Source organism: Haliaeetus leucocephalus, unplaced genomic scaffold, assembly GCF_000737465.1.
Source record: "Haliaeetus leucocephalus isolate CR32 unplaced genomic scaffold, Haliaeetus_leucocephalus-4.0 Scaffold450, whole genome shotgun sequence".
In the NCBI taxonomy this organism is placed as follows: Eukaryota; Metazoa; Chordata; class Aves; order Accipitriformes; family Accipitridae; genus Haliaeetus; species Haliaeetus leucocephalus.
Window position 1 is genome coordinate 8025697 of NW_010972886.1, and position 19913 is coordinate 8045609.

The 19913-nt window shown below is 42.6% G+C and overlaps 1 protein-coding gene across 8 annotated transcripts in view; it reads left to right on the forward strand.

Moving 5' to 3' along the window:
- EHBP1 (EH domain binding protein 1) overlaps positions 1-19913 on the forward strand; it is a 225677-nt gene that overhangs the window by 234 nt on the left and 205530 nt on the right. For 7 of the 8 annotated variants that reach the window (XR_774823.1, XM_010574736.1, XM_010574737.1 and 4 more), the window contains exons 1-2: positions 59-201; positions 1272-1682. Coding sequence is in view for 7 of the 8 variants with exons in the window: in XM_010574736.1 (XP_010573038.1) it covers positions 1579-1682 (104 nt within the window). In the remaining variant the exon portion in view is untranslated. Of the gene's footprint in view, positions 1-58; positions 202-1271; positions 1683-19913 lie in introns of those variants that run through there. The other variant, XM_010574733.1, reaches the window with a different exon arrangement.

The following is a 19913-nucleotide window of genomic DNA, read 5'->3' on the forward strand; positions in this document are numbered from 1 at the left end:
GCCCGGCCGGCGGGTCGAGGAGAAGCGGCGTGTGCCCGGTGCTCGCCAATGAGGCTTCAGGAGGACGGGGACGGCCGCAGCGCGCTGCCGCCGGCGGGGCTGCCGCAGTAATGGACAGCGGTAGCGCTGCCTCTCGCCTGCCGTGTGGTGCCAGCGCCCGCGCCCGCCCGGCGGGGACCGCCCGTGAGGAGCCGGGGGCAGGTGAGTGCCGCGGCACGGAGGGAGCCGCCCGCGCTGCCCCGCGTCTCTTCCTCCCCCGCTCCCCGAGCCGCCTCCGCCACTTGCTCCCCGCCGTTGGCGTTTTAATTTTTAAACCCCAACGGCTGCGGGGGGCGGGGGGCTCTGCCCCGGCGGGCTGGGCGCTGAGGTGACAGGGGCTGGTTGAGGCGGAGCGGGGCGCTCCTCGCCGCGGGGCTCCGTGGGGACGGTCCCCACCAGGGGGACATTCCTGGACCCCAGGTTGCCTTCTTGCCAGCTCTGATGCCATCCTGCCCTGCCTTCTCGCCAGGCGCGGCCACCTTTTGCTTCCCCGTATTCCTAATGAAGAAGATTTTTCCTCCGCGCCCGGCGGAGGTGCTGGTTTCCTTTGGAGGGAGAAGACCCATCTGGGTTTCTCCTCTCCCTTTTCACCTCCCTGATGAGCGTTTCTCAGTTGAGGATGGAGAGACATTTCCATTTCAATATGATGCAGCGAGAAAGATGGGGAATCCTGGGCAGCCAAGGCTCAGGAAATGCCCCTTCCTCTTTCATTCTCCTACTCACCCTGGCACAGGCATTTAAGTAGTAACACTCCCTTGCCGGCTTCTTGGCTGTTCCTTCTCCTTGGAAAGAGAAACGGGAGCAGGAGGTGTGTGTGTGAGAGGAAACAACTGTTACACCTTTTGTCATCAAGACAAAGAACTTGTCTTCGTCTCCCTGTGTCCCTCCCTCTGGGTGCACATTGGCAGCACCTCAGCCACTTTGCATTGCTTCCCGGAGATGCTTTATAACGATTCGGTGTGGCCCTGACCTGCCCTTTTTTGTTGTTGTTGCCAATTATGATGGTGCTGATAAAGGACATGTTGATATGTTTCCAAACAGACTCGTGGTTTGCATTCCTGAAATTGCTGCAGCATTCTCATTTATTTATTTAGTTAGAGGGGGGGATGACAACAGGAAGGGGGCATGTTTTTGTGGGTTTTTTTGTAGTTGTTCAATCACGTGCAATTGCAACACTGTAGTATGGAGTATATTAACCAATGCTTTCTCCCCCTGTCTTACTTGTCTTCCAGTCCTGCAGTGTCCCCATCATCTACTGTGTGAGGAGTGATGATTCCATGAGAGAACTTCCTTTCAGTTACCTGTCTGCTCCTATTGCATGCTGCTCCTGGCCAGTGGTGAACTATTCAGCTAGACTGCGATTTACCATGAAGAAGGGAGAGGCGGAATATGAGTTGTAGACAGCCCATCAAGTTCGTTGCACACTGTTTTTACTGTGTCTGTATATAAATCTGCTAGTATTGAGCACGCGCACTCTTAAACCTACATTGGTATTCACAGAGTTGCTACTGTGTAAGAGGACTAGCATTTCTCACTATCATGGCCTCAGTTTGGAAAAGACTGCAGCGTGTTGGGAAACATGCATCCAAGTTCCAGTTTGTGGCCTCTTACCAGGAGTTGATGGTCGAGTGCACCAAAAAATGGTAAGAAGCGCCTCATGTTGCTGCACAAATGGTGGAGTAAGTTGCTGGTGCTGAAATAAGAAGGATGTTGCTCATTTTGTCTTGCTTCCCCTAGCTTTCTCTTGCTTGCCCGTTGCAGAAGCAGCTGTGTGGGGTGCTTGTCTTTCTTGATGAGTGGTTGCTTTGCTGCATACTTATCTTGGACCTGTTGGTTCTGTTCTGTACTCTGATTTTCTTAGCTGGCGCTGTTGTTATCATGCAGAGGATGGTGCATTTATTAGCTTGGCATCTGTGACTTAGTGGTGTGGTTTTGGTTGTTGGTTTTGTGTGGTTGTTTTTTAAGGTTTCCCAAGAGCTGTTTTCCAACTTCCAGCTCAGCTCTTGTCAGCACATAACACTCAGCACCACTGTTGGTAGCTGACTGAGGCATTTGAGATCAGTCCTGAAGATGGTGGTGTGTTAATCTGTGGTGATGACCCATTTTGATTTTGACTTTTTTATCTGAAGATGTCTTGTCTCTCCTTCTTTTCCTTGTTCCTTTCCATCTTTTAATGGGAAGAGGCAAGAGACAGCTCCTTGGGAATTCTCTTAAGGTATTTGTTTAGTCAGACAAGAATTTTGTGCAGTGGTGGTCCCGTTGCATGGCTTTGGAGCTGGCTAGACAGCAGTTAACAGTTAATGATACGGGTCTGGTGCATTTTCCTTCCTGTGCAAAATGAGCTTAAATGAATCTGCTAGGGAAGACTGGAAGTAGCTTTTAAATAGTAAGGCAAAGATCTCCATTATGCAAATACTTAAGTGCTTTTTTGTATGTTTGGATTATTGATGTTACTGACATAATTCCTCACGTTAGTGTGAGCCTGTAGTGTCAGAGGACGAAGAAAGTACTTTCCAGACCTCGTGGACTGAGATGTTCAAATTGCCTTGTAATAAACTGCAGCCTCCTTTCTAATACTTGGCCTTTCTTCTTGCCAACAAGTTTGGCACTTGCATTGGCTGATTTCACTGGTTATGAGTAATTGCCTCTACAAATTTAAATTCTGTCTCTTGGAGTTGGAAATCTCTGTCAAATATGCTAGAAGGATGCTTGCTGCTCTGTCTTAAAGGAACACTGTCAGGTTAAAAAAATTTTTAACAAGTTATCTTCTTGCCCAAAATGTTTTGAAAGATTATTAAGAAGCAGAATTTTTTTTGGAAGTTGAACTTGCTTTCACAGAATAAACTACAAATAAAAACATTTTAAAAGTTGAAAGATGCTGTTGTGATTATCTCATGGCATCTACTGTCTAGTTCAGGCCAAAGAGTTTTCCACAGTAATTTTGGTTTATCAGGTTTATTTCAGCAGTTGTGTTTATTACTTTTTATGTTTTGTTTGCATAAACTAGTCTGTTGTGGCTTTCATTTTCACTTTGATTCACTCCTTGCTTGAGAATTTGCAGAATGCTTCAGCAGTAAAGTATGAATCCTGCAGGGGAATGTTCTAATTGGATCTGCAGCTAACTTTCACTTGATTTAAGAAAAAGTCACACACAAAAGTTCTCTTGTGAACAATCTTGTTATTTTAGAAACAATTACCTTATTGTTTAATCATGAACTAGAGTGCGCACCGAGCAAAATGCCTGTGTGTGAAGTAGTGAAACAGCCTTTCAAAACCTCAGATATGCAAATAATTTTTTAAAAATAGGTTGTCTTTCTGAACCTTCATTTTACTTTCTTGAATTTAAATGCAGGCAAAATCAGTGCTTGTGTTAGTTATGACGAAGCAACAGTATGGTGGTGAAATATGGATGAATTCTAGGAAAAATAACAATTGGGAAAGAACATCACTCTCGCAGTCATTTGATTGTAGGCTTTTCTATTCTGCTTCCTCTTGTTTGGAGAACCTTAACAAAAATGTTCTTTAAGCATGCAAGCTAAAATACAATATTTCTGCCATAAGTGGGACTCCTGTATAAAACAAAAGGGTAAATATTTATATATTTTGAGAACCTTCAGCTAGGTTTTTCCTTAACTTTGGAGAAGATAGTTTTGCATGTGCTGACAGAACCACTGCTTCCTCTATTTCTAAAGCTTGTCTCTGAGTTTGGCCCATGTGAGAACAAAACAGAAGAAATGAACTCCATATGCTGTTCTTGGTGAAAGCATTCAGTATATATTAAGTGTCAGTGCTGTAGTCTGTAGTTTGTTTGATCGAAATGTAGTAAGCAGTAAGTTATTTTAATGTACTGGCATTTTAACAATGCAGTGTTTCTGGAGGAAAAGAATGCTGCATTCATATTTTAAAATAAATGACAATGCAGTCATAAGCACACTTAAATTGAGATGTGTCTGTGAGCGAGGATTGTGCGTGACTAAAACAGCCTGGGTGCCTCTCTGTGAACTGCTATCTTCTGTTAGGTTTACATTTGTCTAACTCTTCAGAAAATGACTTGTGTTTAAGAATATTTTTGTAACTGATCCTGTGCAGTTTGCAATGTTGGGTGTATTTCTGGTTGGTTGGCTTTAATACTCTTTGTCCCCTCTGGACTTGTACTGATTTGAATTTTTTTTTTTTTAACTTAGTTTAGTGTTCAAAATAGCTCCTGCTCTTTTCTGGAGTTATGCTGGCTGTGTGGGAAGTTGCTACCACTCTGTTGTTGCTGCTTCACTCTTTGAAAGTGTTATTTCTAGGTACAGCAGCATTCGTCCAGCATAGGCTGAAACTCCTTTTCTTTGCTTTTTCTGCTCTCTATAGTTTCTGATTCTTGCCTCTACTGATGATTAAAGACAGCCACTCTCAGACGATTGCTTTTCATTGGTGGTGCATTTGCGGGGGGGACAGGTTGTGATGGAGTGTCCAGTGTTGTCACTGTTTCATTAGAAAAAACCTTATTTTCAGGTAATTAACAGGACTGAGTCGCTTCTGTGGCATTCTGGCTGCTCCCACTGACCCAGACCTAATTATTGTGGCTGCTCAGTACCTTTGAAAAATTGAGCAGTTGGTTCATTTAGAGCCTTTCATTAAAAATAAATAAATGTAGTCTTTGTCTTTAATATGGATTAGTGACTCCTGCTACTGTGAAAACGTCATGCTTTGCATTAATCATATAAGCACTTGATTTTTTTGAAAGGCGCTTGCTTGGCGGTGCTGGAGTGTGTCATCCTCCACTTACCCTTGGAATAAGCTGGGGCAGCACAGGATTTTCCACCCAGCCTCACCAGTGAGCTGCAGTCCTGGCCTGGAAGGACTATGCATGGTAGGAGAGAGTTAATTTAGTGCTTATCCTCAGTGCTATTGAATAAAACCAGAAATCAGTCTCATGCGTTTTGCTTAAGCTTCTACAAAAAAGAGTTATATTTGCTGCTCTGTGCTGTTGGAGCAGACTGCTGTGTGACATGGGAGTGTGCTGGGCATCGCTGGCAGGTGTAATGCTGTGGCTTGCTCAGGGGACCCAGTTCAGTTGCCTGAACACTGGTGTCTAGCACTGTTTGAGATGCCTTTGAGTTTTCTGCCAGTCCCAGCTGCCAGTTTGGAGAAGCCCAGGTCTCCTGTGGATCCTGTGTCAAGCCGGCCAGCCTGGCATGCATCCCTTGTGTACCCTGCAGCTTCTCAGCTGCTGGAGGCCTCTGTTCAGGCGACTGAGTCAAGCAAGGCTTGTCTGAGGCACAGGCTCAGCAGAGGAGCCTCACAGGGGTGAAATATTCCTTTGGACCAGAGATCGGTTCCAGTCCTTGGACCTGCAGCTGTGATAGCTGTTTTACAGAGCTGCTGAAGCATCTAATGCTGAACACATGAGCTCTCTAGGATGGCTTTTATGTTTCCTTATTTTTGAGTGATATCTTGCAAGTCAAGGACTCAATAGACGCTTCAAGTGTAGTATTGACTGGTTTCCACAGAGCCTAACTTACAGAGCTGAGGTTGCCAAGTTCCTAATGTCATTGTCCATTAGATGCTTTTATGAGCAAGAAAGCTGCTCACCTGAACGTAGGTGCTAACTGCTTAAAACAGCTGGAAAAGCGTAAACATAAGGATGCTTTTCGACAGGATTTGCCATTCAGGATTGCTTTAGAGGTAAAGAAATATGTTATTTTTTACAATGTTTGTAATACCTGTCATCTCCTATATGAACTGCTTTGCTTTTAAATCCCACTTAAAAATACAGCGAGCCATGATGTTGTCAAAGGGTTAAACTTTTCTTGTATGCTGCCTTAATGGAAGACAGGCTTCATTTCCATAAGGCAAGTTGCCTACTTTTGTATCAATTAGGTATGGTCTGAATTAAGTTGTGTATTTGAAAATACACATCTTTCTCTTTTGGAAATGAAGTAATGCTTAATCTTTTTTTTTCCAAAAGGCTTTAGCCATCTGTTTCTCTCTTCTATTGTACTTTCATAACTGGATGCTGCAGGAATTTTAAGATTTGGCTTGCATTGTGCATGGGAGAGAAATGAGATTTTTGAGATTCCGTGGTTCACACCAGTCTACTTGCCTTCTGGTCGCTGCTTTCCAGCAAACTCTTCAGTGCTGAAGGCCACCAAGAGAACTGGAGTTAACTGGTTGCTGTAGAAATCCTTGGGGGTTTCCTGTACAGGGTCAGGCTGTCAAATTGCTCAGTTAATTTCCTTGCTTTGCGTGGTCATTAAGAGGGGATTTTGTGAGCACCTAAGTGCTTTTAGTTATTAAAGTTGATTGTATTGAAACATGACAGAAGGAGATACAGTTACAGCTCAATTCAGGATCTCTTTGAGTTAGTTTTGCTGTGAACTGTGCTTTTTGTTGTGGCCTTGCTCTTCTGAGTTTTTGGTTGGATTTGCATGTTAGCCATGTAAGTACACTGTGACAAGTATAGCTTGTGCAAGGAAAGCATCGTGAATTTCTCCTGCTCTTTAGCTTCTTGTCTCCTTCTCAGTTAAATTATACTCTGTCCTTACACTCTTCATTGAGATCTCTGATTCCACACCAAATAATCCCCATCTGCAAATACACTTCAGCATTTTCTTTTCCATTCATTTCCAGTTTTGATTGAGGACTTTTTGAGGGCTTAAATTGTGTGTTAAATATACTCTTTCCAGAGAATCACTGCCAGCTGCCTTACAGGTCAGTCTTGTCCCTTTCTTCCTGCAGTCAGTTAAAACACACTTACTGTCCACATGCAAAAGCAGTTCTCCTCTGCCACATTGCATCTCTCTTCTGTTTGTATCCAAAAGAAAATCCTTCGTTTCAGAAATGCAGATCTGCTCCTTTGGGCTCTCTGCCTGACTTCTGTCAGAATGTTGTCTACTGATCCTGACTCCTTAACACCAGCTGCTTTCCTTCCCTGCCTTACCGAGCTAGCCTCCTGCCCCCTTTTTTAGCCTTATGTCTGTTCCATGAACCACAAGTTAGGTATTTCTCATCAAAATTGTTGGTTGCATATTGTGCAGTGAAGAGATTTCATCAGGAGAGGTATGGGTTTATGTGAAAACTTTCTTGCTGCTGACTTTTTCAGATTGTCAGTGCTGCATACTTATACCCATTTTCTATTTGCGGCAACTCTTTGAGAGCATCTGAAACTGTGTCCAGTTCCTAAAAGACCTAATTGGCAGAAGCAGGCAAGAAGTTTAGTATCTGTAAGGTAGAAAGATTTGGGTTTGTCATAAATACTTGTTCTGAATTTTATTCATCTTTGAGAGACACAATTCTTTCCAGCAATTCCTTGACATAGTTTACTGTCCTAGTAGTAACAAACGTAATTGTCTAAAGCAGATAAGATTAGGTTATACCCAAGTGTAGACAAATCCATCTTAATGGTCTGTCATTCATTCAGTTAAATGGGTGAGGATGTCTCCTTGAATAAATAAAATACACTAACTTATTACAAATAAATAAAACCTGGCTCTGTTCCTGTAGGCGCTGTGTTGCATCCATACAGTGAAGTATGTGTACTGTTCTTTGAACCCAGTGAACTTGAGCTGGAATAAAGAATTTTTTTTCAGGATTGGATCCCTGTGAATATTCTTTTCAGCTCTGTGTTATGAGGTTAAATAAAATGAAATGTTACGACATTGTGTAGGCCTCATCTGAGCTGAGTCTTCAGTCTCTTAGACTGCTCAGGCTGTATAGTGCCAGTCTGTTGCTTCAATTAGTTTTTAATTGGTTGGAGAGAGCTGAAGTCCCTTTCACAGTTCAGTGTGAATAAGGAGAGGAGGAGGAGGCTGGTAAGGTTGACTAAATCTGAGAAAACTCTTAGAAAACAAACCCTTCAGTTACTGTAGTAAAAACATTCTGCTTGGGTGGCTTTCTGAGAATATGGGGGCAGGGGGGTTGTTTGTTTACTTCTAAAAGCTTTCCCAGTTTACTCTGAGGGGAGTGTGTGAAGTGTGTGTTTGTTTCCCTTGCCCCTCTCCTCTTACTCCTTGGGGTAGAAGCTGGCCCTGGCAGGCTCTTTGCTACCTTGCTGTGGGACACTCCTGAGCTGCCCTCTGCACTAAGTCTGTCTTGTGCGTCCTGGAGTGGATTCTGAAACACAGGAACTATGCAGCTGAACTTTTGTTCCTTAAAATTAAGATATGCGCACAGCAGTAGGGTAAATAAAGCCATCCTTGTTTTCTTCCTCTTGTCTTTATTTGAAAAATGTATTTCTGCAGCACACAGTTTTTGTAAGTGCATCAGAGCTCTCAGCTGTGAAGCTGTATGTTTTGGCAGTTAAGGTATAGGGTATTTGTGGCTTTTGGCACCTGGAAAGGCACTGCAGGGACTTGGGAACTGTGGGTTAAGCATGAGCTAAAATTAGCAGAACCATAACTCACATTGCTGTTGTCTAAAGCTCTGACTCATGAGGCTTTCTGGATTGAAGAGTGGAGCTGAGATGTCAGTGTCCCTTAGCAGTAGTCTTCCTCTGCTTTCTTCTGCCCTGAAGCAGAGGTAGGATGACGGTAAGGCCGCCTGGTGTGTTAGTGTTAACTGCCATCAGCTTCAGTTCAGATTTGTAAGGTGAGCGTGAACTCCAGCAGTTGAGTGTACGCACCTGCCTTATGCTGCCCTGATGCAGTGGGGAGGAAAACCTGTCAGAGGGGTGAGATGAGCCACAGCTGTGGGCAAGAGCATCTTAAAGTGCTTCAGCTAAATCACCTGGATCCTGAGTCAGTGCCCTGTGCTGTCGCTGTAGGGCTTCCAAACACACAAGCTTTTAAGATGAATCAGAAGTGCAGGCCCTTCTGAACTATAGTTTCCAGCTGCCTGCAAACCTGTAAAGATGAGCAGTGCAGAAGTTCTTGTTTGCCTGTTGAGGCTCTCTTTGTAGTGGAGAGTCGTTATTGGGGATTCTTGTTTATTTCTCTTTTATTTAAGGAGTCTTTCTTGAGGATTACTCCAAAGCTATGGCCAGGCTCTGCAGCTGCTTAACTGCAGCTGCTGAACTGCAATCTATGTGGCTCTGTGTATTTATTTAGCAAAAACTGGTTTCAGGTTTTAGTTCATGTGCACACTCAGTCTACTGCAGTCATTCTGTGGGCTGTGTTTTGGGTGAGCTGCTGTATCGGAGCCTAACAGCACATAGGCAGATCCAATCTTCTTTTTTCTAATAGATCTGTTTTGAAAAATGACTTTGCTGACTAAACATCACATGGGCAAAATAATTTCTAGTTCCAGGGACAACTGAATTAAAACCATCAGGGGCATTTTTAGACTCTATCATATCACATCAGTTTTGACTCCCATATTACCATGGCCCACATCACTACTGCTCGTTTCCTTGGTGCCATCTCCACAAGCACCTGTAATGACCAGTCACCCTCCACATTCACTGCCTCCTCTTTCTTTACCCAAGAAGTAATATTTGCTTCCTTGCTGCTGTCTGATGGGTCAGAGTTGTCTGGGGCTGCTGGATGGGTGGCATTGGCCGCTGCAGTGGAAGATGTGTGTGCAGCTTTTCTAGGAGCATATATTCATCTCCACCTGTTGAGACAAGCCCCATCACCTTTCTTGTAGGCCAGGCAGACCAAAAATGTTCCCTAAGTCATCTCTGGGCTTTTCATTAGATACGTTGCAGCCTGATGCCCTAAGGTGATAGCTGTCTTGAACTTTCTTCAGGGCTAAGACTAATGCACTGATGCCTGTGCTTTTAAATCCAGTGTCATAAACTGACTTTTCCCTCTCAGCTGTGCTTGGGAAGAGTATTTGCATAGCCAGTACTGTTAATATCAAAAGCCATATTAAATGGAGTAATTGGAGAATCTGGACCATTGAATACAGTTGGCAGCACATTGTATGCTGCCACTCAGCAGGCACTGTGAACTTCCTTTACTTTCAGTGACTGCTCATTAAGTAAACTCTGAATCGCTTTGTTTATGGCAGTACATAGGAAGAGATTTAAAAGAACAGAGAAGAGCTGTCAAAACAGCTTAATTCTCTTTTCCAGCAAAAATCTAACTCAGCAGCCTGTAAATTTCCAAACCAACCTGTTGCTGATTTATCTGTGGTTTATTAGCAGAGGACTTAACTTGACAGCTCCTGGTAACACCTGACATGATTATAGCTCTGAAGTCACAGCTCTGGCCATGTTGGGAGGTGGGTGAATCTGGCTGTTCTTAACTGCTTGACTGTATTTTTCTTCTGGTTGTACCTACTGTCTCCTGGAAAACTGATTTAGTGGTTTCTCTCTTCCTGTAGGTAACCTGAGCAATAGTTGTATAAAATTGAAGTTGTGAAAAAAATCAAGAGAACAAGGTTTTTGAACTCCCTTTTGTCTTCAAGTGCAGATCTTAACTGGATAAATTACTTGGAATAAGTGTCTCTTAAGTCGAGCGAGTGAATATTCATAAAACTTCCCCTTGCATTCCTTTATCTTTGACATGTAAGAAAATTTTAAGAATGGGAAAGTCCTGACCCATTTTTCACCACTTCCTCTCACACCACAAAAAGCAAAAGAATCTAGCACAGTGTTACTTGGTTTTGAGGCACGTTTGGGATGATTCCTGTTTACTGTTAACACTTTTTGAAAGATCCTTTTTTAAAATACCAATGACAATTGGTGTCTTCACCCCCCTTTTTTGGGATTTGTGCCTGTAGAAAAGGGAATTTCAGGTTGTAGGCTTTGCTTTTGGTTTTTCATTTTCTTGCTAAAATTGTTTGCTTTCCTCCCTTTAGTTGGCTGCTCTGAGCTCCGATGTCTGCATACCCTTTCAGAATACCAAGACAGAGACAATCTTAAAACAGTAAAGGAATTATTTTCTTTCCCATGGATTCCTTTTTTTCATATAGTAAATGGGATTTTTTTTTTTTCCATTTTGAACTGAAAGATGACCAAGAGTGATCTTAACACCCTGAATTCTCATAGTGGCTGATATAATCATGGGATTTTTTGACAGAGGATTGAGAAAGTGCGTGATCACCCATACTGCTAGTATTGTAAACACGTAGTGCTTGAGACATGATGCCTGCTTTAGTCCATGGCTGTAAGACTGTTCAGTCGGGTGTGGGGAGGCAACTCTTCTTTCCTGCCCCCATACTTCTCTTCCCTCTTTTCTTGGGTAAATGGTATGCCAGCTGAAAGCTAGCAGCTGCACAACAGGGGAGTGCTGGAATATGGTAATACAGAGAGCTTGGTAAAGGGTGTTGTGAGAGGACTGCCCCTGACACATCATCTGCTACCTGTGGGCCTGTGGCAGCCTACTGTGCCATGCTGCCTTGTCAAAGCCTGTCACACCTCCGCACCAACACTGCTGTTGCTTTTCTAGAGAGCTCGGACAGTCCTTTTCTGTGGGCATGCAACACTGTTATGGTTGATGGGGCAACGCTGTCAGTGGTTATGACAAGTTAGCTTGCTGTGTTGTTTTTCAACCTTGGGCTTCTCCCTTATTTTTAGCGATGCTTCATAGGGAAAAAGTTCTTGTGTGATGTCAAAATGTGTCTGAATTTTCTGTCTGGCCAGCAAATTCAGTGTTGTGTCGGAAAGTTTCAGCAGGCAATTTCAACCAGAGCTTATGGGGGTGGAAACCTCCAGCTATTATTTCCATGGGTTTTGTGACAAAGGACCTCTGGATAGAAGAGAGGAGTCTTGGTCAGACCCCATGGCTGCAGGTAAAAAGCCAGTAACTCTACCCTTTATTAAACACTGGAGAATCTGCAAGGGTGAGAGCTGCTGGCAGCTTGGCCTCTTTCCCTCTGCCTGGAACTATGGGTTTGTTTCAGTTTGTGCTTACACGCGGCCCTTCGTGCAAGTGTATTTTTGGAGCAGGGAGCTGCTAGATACATTTCTGTGTTTCTCTACTCCCCATCTGTTACCGTAGCCACCTCCTGCTCTAGCTGCCTCAAGAGAAGTGGTATTGCGAGGGAAAATGGCAGTAGAAATAGGCATGTTACCTGGGCTTTCAGTTTGTGGGTTACTCGCTCCTGGTGCTTGGTGTTCATTTTGTCCATCATCAGTAACTTCAGTACTGTGATAGCATGGCTAATGTTGATGTAGTACCGCTGCAGGTGACAGTGCAGTCCCTTGTCTCCTTTCCTATTGCTGTACCAGGAAACAGGCATATGGAAATTTTTGCCTATAGTTTCAGTCTTGTCTGGAGTGGACCCTAATAAAATATTTACAATGCACAAAGTCTGCTTCCTCCTGGCAAAAAAATGCTGACTTCAGTAAATACATTTTTCAGACCAATTTGTTCTTAGGGAAGTAGAGCATGTACTGTAGGGGGAAAAATAATACTTCTTTTAGCAACAGCTGTTAAAAGGAGGGTGCTTGCTTAATTTGCAATGAATGATAAAGTCAACAAACTGTAATTTAAAAAAAGAACATAATCTTGAGCTACTCTTGACTGTAGGAAGACTGCATACCCTAACTTGTTTATGTCCACCTCATTGTGAGAACTGTCAGTATCTGTTATGGTTGACAAAAACCCCATTAAGGCCCAGAGAAGCAGAAACCTGCTGCCTCGTTAGCCTCCCAGAGCGGGTTTTCTGCCCCCTTCTTCCTTCAGTGCTGTGCCATAGGTGGGCTCACAGAAGACTCAGTTAGGTTTGCCTCAGGTCTTCTTGTACAGGGTTAGTTTCTTCTATGCTGCCCTAGGAAGCCTTTAAAAATGGTTGGTCTTGCAGCTTTTTACATGGAACATTTGCTTGTTGTGTTTCAGCATTGCTCAAGGATGGGCAGGATGTGTTGTGAGGTGAGCTGAGCTGACAGGGAAGCAAGGCGAGTGAGGAGCAGAACATGAGGCTTTTCTCCCTGTTTGAATGTCTTCTGGTCTGCTGGGACAGGGTATACAAGGCAGATCCTGCTGGGTTTGGACATACAAAAACAGTGACCTAAATATGAGCAACCCAGGTGTGAAGCAAAAATAATTATTTCAGAGAACAGCCGTGGAGCCTTCTTGTATTTCTGCTGATATCATCTCTTGGGTTAGCATGAGTCTTATTGTTGGGGTCTGAACTTCTCATACTGAACATCCCTTGCAGCAAAGGAGAAGTTAAAAGCGGTTGGGAGATGTTTCTGGAAGCTGTGCATAGTATGTACAAATATATACAAATATAGTTCAAGATGTGATGTGTATATATAAAATCAATGTATGTTGTTGAACCATCTTAAGAGGAGGGAAAGCCTGGATGCTGATGATGAATAGCAGAAGGGGTGGCTGTTGCTAGTAAGGGACAAATCTTGTCCACCCTCTGTTATTCTGGGAGGCTCCTAGGTGTGCTGTGGGGTGCATGGCCCTGCTCAGTCCAGAAATCTCATCCTTCCTTACAACCTCAAGCCATCTCACTGGTAAATTAAGTAGCTTTGGAATAGTGAAGTATTTCATGTGGCTGAAATGCTCAACATAGTAGTAAACTCCAGGCCTTTATTCTCCTGTTGAATACAATTCCTTTCAGCTGTAATCAGATTTTTGTGTTTTATTCAGATAGATGTTTGTTGACCCAGGCCATGTAAAATTCTTACGACAAAATGTGCCCCCTTTAAAATGGGAACTTTGTCACATTGAGCTTTCAAACGTGATTTTGCTGAACAAGCAATATGCACATATGTATACTTGGTCATCATCTATATGCAGCAGCTCCACTGTTTTACTGTGCCTTTGCAATCTATGTCATACAGCAGCTATTCTTCCCTTATAGGCAGGAGTCAGTGGTACAGAAGTACATTATCTAGAGTCATTTTCGTGGAAATAGCTGCACAGCTAGTTTAAGCACTTCTGTAGCAAAATAAAGTGCATTTATATTTCTGATTGTACCAGAACAATTGTTCCAGTTCAGCGTAGCTTCCTTAAATGAAGTAGTTTTGTTGCAAAAACTGTCCTGAGCAAGCCTTGATTACTGAAAATGTTGTGCCTCTGCTTGTGTTAAGGGAGAAGTAATCCATTGTTACTTGCACCTGTAAGTCTGAACCCTAAACCCAGCAGTGCAGGTCACAGGGCAGGACAGGCGCTGGCTTTGGTACTGTCTGCTCAGCCATCGCTGATGGGAATAAATCTGAAATGAGGCTTGCTCAAACACAGTTCTTAATGTTTCACTTTCATAATAGTCACAATTCTTTCAGAAACTATTTTAAAAAGGAGGTTACATCTTCTCTTGGTGAATGCTAATTATGATTTCACCACTCTTTGAGTGACTGAGATAGTAGCAATCATACTGTTAAAGAAGAAATCTAAATTTAAAGTGTTCCAGGGATTCTTTTTGTGCTGAATGAAAACAAACTGCATTATTTAACTATTTCTACCTTTAAGACACAGGTAGAAAAAGTCTGGCTATTAATATCATACAATGTTAAAAAAATTCTGAGTGCATTTGAAAGGTGTTTTTTTATAACATTTTGTATTCAAAGGAAGATTTATAGCTTTGTAAATAAAAATGCAGTATGTGTCTGGCCTTCTTCAATGTAATTTTACTTGGTTCAAATTGATGTCCCGATCTCTTCAATAATCTCTTCAACCTGGTGCATCCTTATTGTCACCATGTTGTATTTTCCTCACTGTAAGTGGTTTTTCATATTGGTGTCACATGCCAGTTTCTGGGTAGTTGATGTGAAAAGGGTAGGAATAATGCAGCATACACAAAAAGAGTACTTACATGCTCTTACCATTTGGTACATTTATACACAGTTACAGGGGGATAAGAACTTATTTACAATTTGGGTTTTTTGAGCTGATTATTGTATCAAAGCATGATTTCTCTATTTGAACTGGGGAAGTTGGTTTTGTACATGGGTGGCTATTGGAGTTGAGTTTTTTTTTCTATCTTAAGGCAAGTTCCCAGTCACAGCAAAGAAATTGCAAACATTGTTCTCTCTCACTACCCAGATGTAGTTAGAAGCTGCAGAGTAGTTTTTTGAGAGTACCAAAAGTAGAAGAGCTCGTGAAGCTATATAGGTTTTTAGTTACTAAAAGTAGTAGTAAAAGTTATTTTTGTTCCTTACATAAATAATTCTGTGTCGGTCAGTTTAGCACCTCCATTTGTTCAGAGCAGACTTGATAAATTCTGTGCAGTTCTTTCTGTGTAGGTGTTTTTGATCTGGAGAGGGAAATAAAGTCCTCTTTGCTTCTTATTCTACTAGAGAGAGTGGTCTAGTGGTAGAAACAATGTAAGTCAGAAAATCCTGGTTCTACGCTAGCCTTCCTTTCAACTTCCCTTGTAACTGTGTAGACAAGTCATCTTTTCTATCACTCCCTAATTTGTGTGCACAAATCATCTTCCGTCAACTTTCCTACAGGTTTACGTCCACAATTACTAATAAGTAGGATTTATGTCTCCTGTTAAAAGCCAGAAGGTAGCAGCTCTCTGTTCGGTGGTACTGGCGTAAAACAACTAAAAAGACGCTTTGCTGTGCTGACAATTTCTCTGTGCAAAAATTCTGCAGCCACGCAGCTCCATTATTAATCCAGTCTTACAAGACTGCTGTGTGATAGAGAAAAATGATCCCCATTTTATATCTCTGAAACTGAAATACAGAGAAATTGTGGAGAAGGTGCAAGAAACCCTCCCTCTCTGTACTGATAGGAATTGTATGAGTGCAGATTTATGGTAGCAAGACACTACATAACTGAGAAACCACAAGTAATACCTTACAAACTTAGAAAGATGTTGCCTCCCTTTTTCTTTTTTTTTTCCCAATATGAATCATGTTAATAATGAGGTTGTTTACAAGTGTGTTTGGTCATATGGGGTCAGAGTGGAAACTGTCGCAGAACATTGTATTGAGGTACAGCAGGACTGGTGAAGCAGAGTACCTGAGGAAAATGGGAAAGGTAATTCTGCAGGGGAGGTGATCGCATGATCACTGATCTACGGTTATTGATGCAGGAGCTTAAGCAAGGTTTTGTTGTGGGGAGGGATTTTTGTTTGTTTTCTATTTATTTTCCCCTTAGTGATGTGTAATTAAGAGTATGTGTAATGGATAAATGTCAGATTAGGCAGGAAGGAAGTAATTTGTACTAGGCTCTAAGTACATCCTTTCTAGATTGATGTTTCTAAAATATTTTATCCAGTGGTGGCGACAATATTAGAAAATGACAATAACTAAGGACCAAGCTCTGCTTCAGCAGAGGTGATAGATGCCTGAAGCATGTAATTGCACTTGAAAGGCTACATGTTGATTACTCCAGTGCAAAAAGTTCAGGGGACCTACACTGTTAGGTGTTGCAAGATTTCACTTGCAAATGTTGCGACAGTCTGCCTGACAGTTCAAACCAAAGTGCTTTAAAAGAGGTGTTTACCTAGAAACTGCAGCACTAAATGAAGGAAGAGAACTTGTTAAGCTCTGTGAAGACTTTTGGGAATAAAACTGATAGGATGGAGCTCTGTTACAGCTCCCACAAAGCCGTGGCTGCACAGCAAGATATAGGCTTATCATTACTGCGATATAATCAGAGCTGTTGGAATATTCTGCTTAAGCTTGTTGACTTCAATATATACATACACTGGCTGGCTTAGAATTGTTGATCCTTTCTTCCCCCCCTCCCCCCATTGCTGCAAAATTTGTTGTGATTTATTTTCTGCTTGGACTTTGGGTGATAGCTTTTTCTTTCGTATACATGCACAAAATCAGTCCCAAAGTCTAATGCTTGTTGGAAAGAGAATGTGAATATGGGCAGGGGGGGAAGTAACATTTTCTTTCCTACCCTTAAAAAATGCCAAGAATTCTATGCAGTGTGTTTGTTGCACCAGCATATCTGTCCTGTGACTTATGGTGTAAGAAGAGATAGGGTAGCACATGAGACATTTGAAATATTTATGAGGCTAAACTGTGAGAACTGCTCTTGAGTTTGGTCAGAGACAGGCTAAACTCTTAACTCTGACTCTCCTGAGAGAAGCAAACCTCCATCACCCATTTCAGAATTGCTGGTCTAGTTTGAGGCTGATTCTTCAAGGCCAGGATTGTACAGAAATTGAGTGCTTCAAAGCCAGAAGAAAAATGTAGGTACCTGTTCTACGTCTGGTGCTGTTATTCATGTGATGAAGCTGCCAATGTGTCATCTTTACCTTATGGATATTTTCTCTTTGTATTGTTTGATCCTTTTTTATCCCCTTTGGGTGTTCCAGCTCTAAGGTCCCTGGGTGCATGTGATCCCTGTCATGTCTTAGGCGAGGTAAGAGGGGGAAGGGAGAGTATGGCTGAGGTGAAGAGGGAGCCTGCATTCGTCCTCAAATCCTGGGGTCATTTGGACATGGAGAGTTTATGTTAGGTAAAGTGGGAAGTGTCTGATGCAAGAGCTTGTCTACACTTTGGCCCTCCTGGCCCCAATTTCTGCCCCGCCACTTTCTGCCATCCTGTTGCTGAGGAACATGCTTTATTTGTGGAATGGTGGAGGGCTGTCAGCCCCTTGGGAATAAGGTCTGCACAGGTTGGTCTGCTTGCCTCAGGGAAAGCTGGTGGTGTGTGCCTGCATGTGCTGCTGGGGATGGGCCACATGCATCAGAGGTGGCTTGGACACTCTGGATTTACTGTGCATCTTTACGGCAGGGTCTCTCAGCTTGGAAGCTGGACATTGTAGAGGCAGAGCACCTGTAGGAGGTGTTGCACTACCTGGGCGTGAGTGGAAGCACATCAAGTTCTGGCATATGCAGCTCCCATGGGGAATCCTGCCCTGCCCCTTTTGGGAAACTTAGATTTCTTTGCATTGTTCCAGCAATGTGAGGTGACATTACAAAAGCCAAATGTCTGGCTCTGGTTTATGCTTTGACTTCATAATTTTCTCCAAAACACTTTCATTGGCTTTGAAGTTTGAGGGTTTCAATGACCCAAAGCATCTTTGAACATTAACTGCATTGAAATGAATGAGTAAATTCACACCTCATTTGGTACTATATTGCTTGTCTGGCTGCAGAACAAACAAACCCAAATCCTGTATATGTTAAAACTGAGCACTAGCTTTCCAGCCAGAGCAGTGAGAAATAAGAGCCCTGACTCGCCTGCAGTGAAAGGGGTTAAAGGCTCTAGTCTACTAGGTTGCCTGTCTGCCTTCAGTGCTGAGGACAGAAGTTGCAGTTCCCCCGGCAAGGCCTTTGGGGAAGAGAAGTGGCTGAGAAGGCGTTGATACTGTGTGGTTGAGAAGGCATTGGTACTGCATGGGGTAACGTGTTAAACAGCAAGAGCTAGATATGCCAGCACTCACCTGTCAAAGCTCAAGAGACAAGGTTAAATTAACAGATCAAGCTGAGATAAGTGTTTTGTGTAAGGTCTTGTCTGTGCTCAGAAGCTGGAAAAGTTAAGGAGAGCTGACTTAAAGCATGAAGTACATAAATAAAACCATGCTGAACTCTCCTGTGAATGCACACATTCAGGAGATTTGCTCTTCACTGTGGTAGCCCGGTGATCTTAATTTTCCTGAGTGTTCCTCTCCGGGCCTGCCCATCTCTTTGAGGCGAGTGTACTGCTAGAGAGTGGGCATGCACATGTGTGTGCAGTGCTGGCCCTGCCAAGGCTGATGTTTCATCTGAGTGCTCCAGAAGTAAATATGTTAAAATTTTGCAGGCTTCAACTTTTGAGCCTTGTTTGTTTTAAAGATGAAAAGTGCATTTTATATCAAATATGCTGAAATATGTGGAAAATCTTATTTTGCAGAATCCAGGGAGTTTGTGTGCCCACGCATCTGTATTGTCCGTGTTGATGACTCTGCACATAACTGGTTTTCCCCCTCAGTGCTCTGTGTGAACTCTGCACAGCTAAAATTGATTCCCATTCCCTTGATGGTTAGTTTACAGAGTAGATTTTATTCATTAGGCTTCTTTGGCCCTAACTAGGCAAATATACTAAAACTCCAATTTGAAATTTAATCATTTACAGTAACTTACCTTAATTTCATTTACTGTAATACTCTTCTAGAAGCTTGAAATTAAAATTTTTCGTCCTGTTTATCCTCATGTAGTGCCAGATCCTGTAGCACTTAATCTGGTAGGAGGTTTTTGCCTTTCACTGTAAGGACACCGTTCTTGACTTGGCACAATGAGGTGTTGCAGTAAGTTTGAGAGGCTTTGTCTTTTACTTTGAGTGGATGGCTCTCAGCACTTTGCAAGATTAAGAGTGTATTTTGCTCCAGGAACCAGCCTAGCCTCCCTTTTTATTTGCCTTTCTGCTTCCAAGGAGAACTGCTTTTTACACCACACACATTTGTATTTACAGATAAAAAAAATTTAAATTGGAGTAAACTTGAAATCTAGGGTGAGACAAAATTACTTAATCTTTTAAGCTGTGTACTCTATGGGATAGAGGGGCTCTGTCTCTTTATCCCTTTGCCTCATTTAATGATACAAGACTGGAATCCAGCCTGCAAGACATCAAATCCACTTAATAAAAAATCTGGACAGCATCCAGGATTCTCTTCTATGGCTGCAGATGTTACTTTATAACTACCCCATGCTAAGATCCATCAGCTAACTAAAGTAGCCATTAGGCTAAAACACAATCAGGCATTTCACTATAGGACGGATAGGGTATGGGTTCTGTCTGTTCTAAGTTGACATAAAATACCAACCATGGCAGCACAGTAAGAAGGGAGAGGGCAGCATGGTAGCCAGTGTAGCGACCATGTTTAGTCTCCAGTTACAAACTCGGTGCATGATGGGTAGCAAAAGGCCTGAACTTAAGACTTGAAACAGTTGATAGTGGTGGTATCTATATGTCTTCATTGGCAATGTAAGCAAAGAAAGGACAGTGTTCATTTTTAACAGTTTATATCTCAAAAAAATTCTGGGAATGCAAATGACCTTTTGTACCTCAAGGAGTGCCCTCCTGTTGAATGTTGGTAATCAGCTGTAAGCTTTTCAAAGGAGAGTAGGTACAGCTCAGTGTACTGAAAAAAAATGTG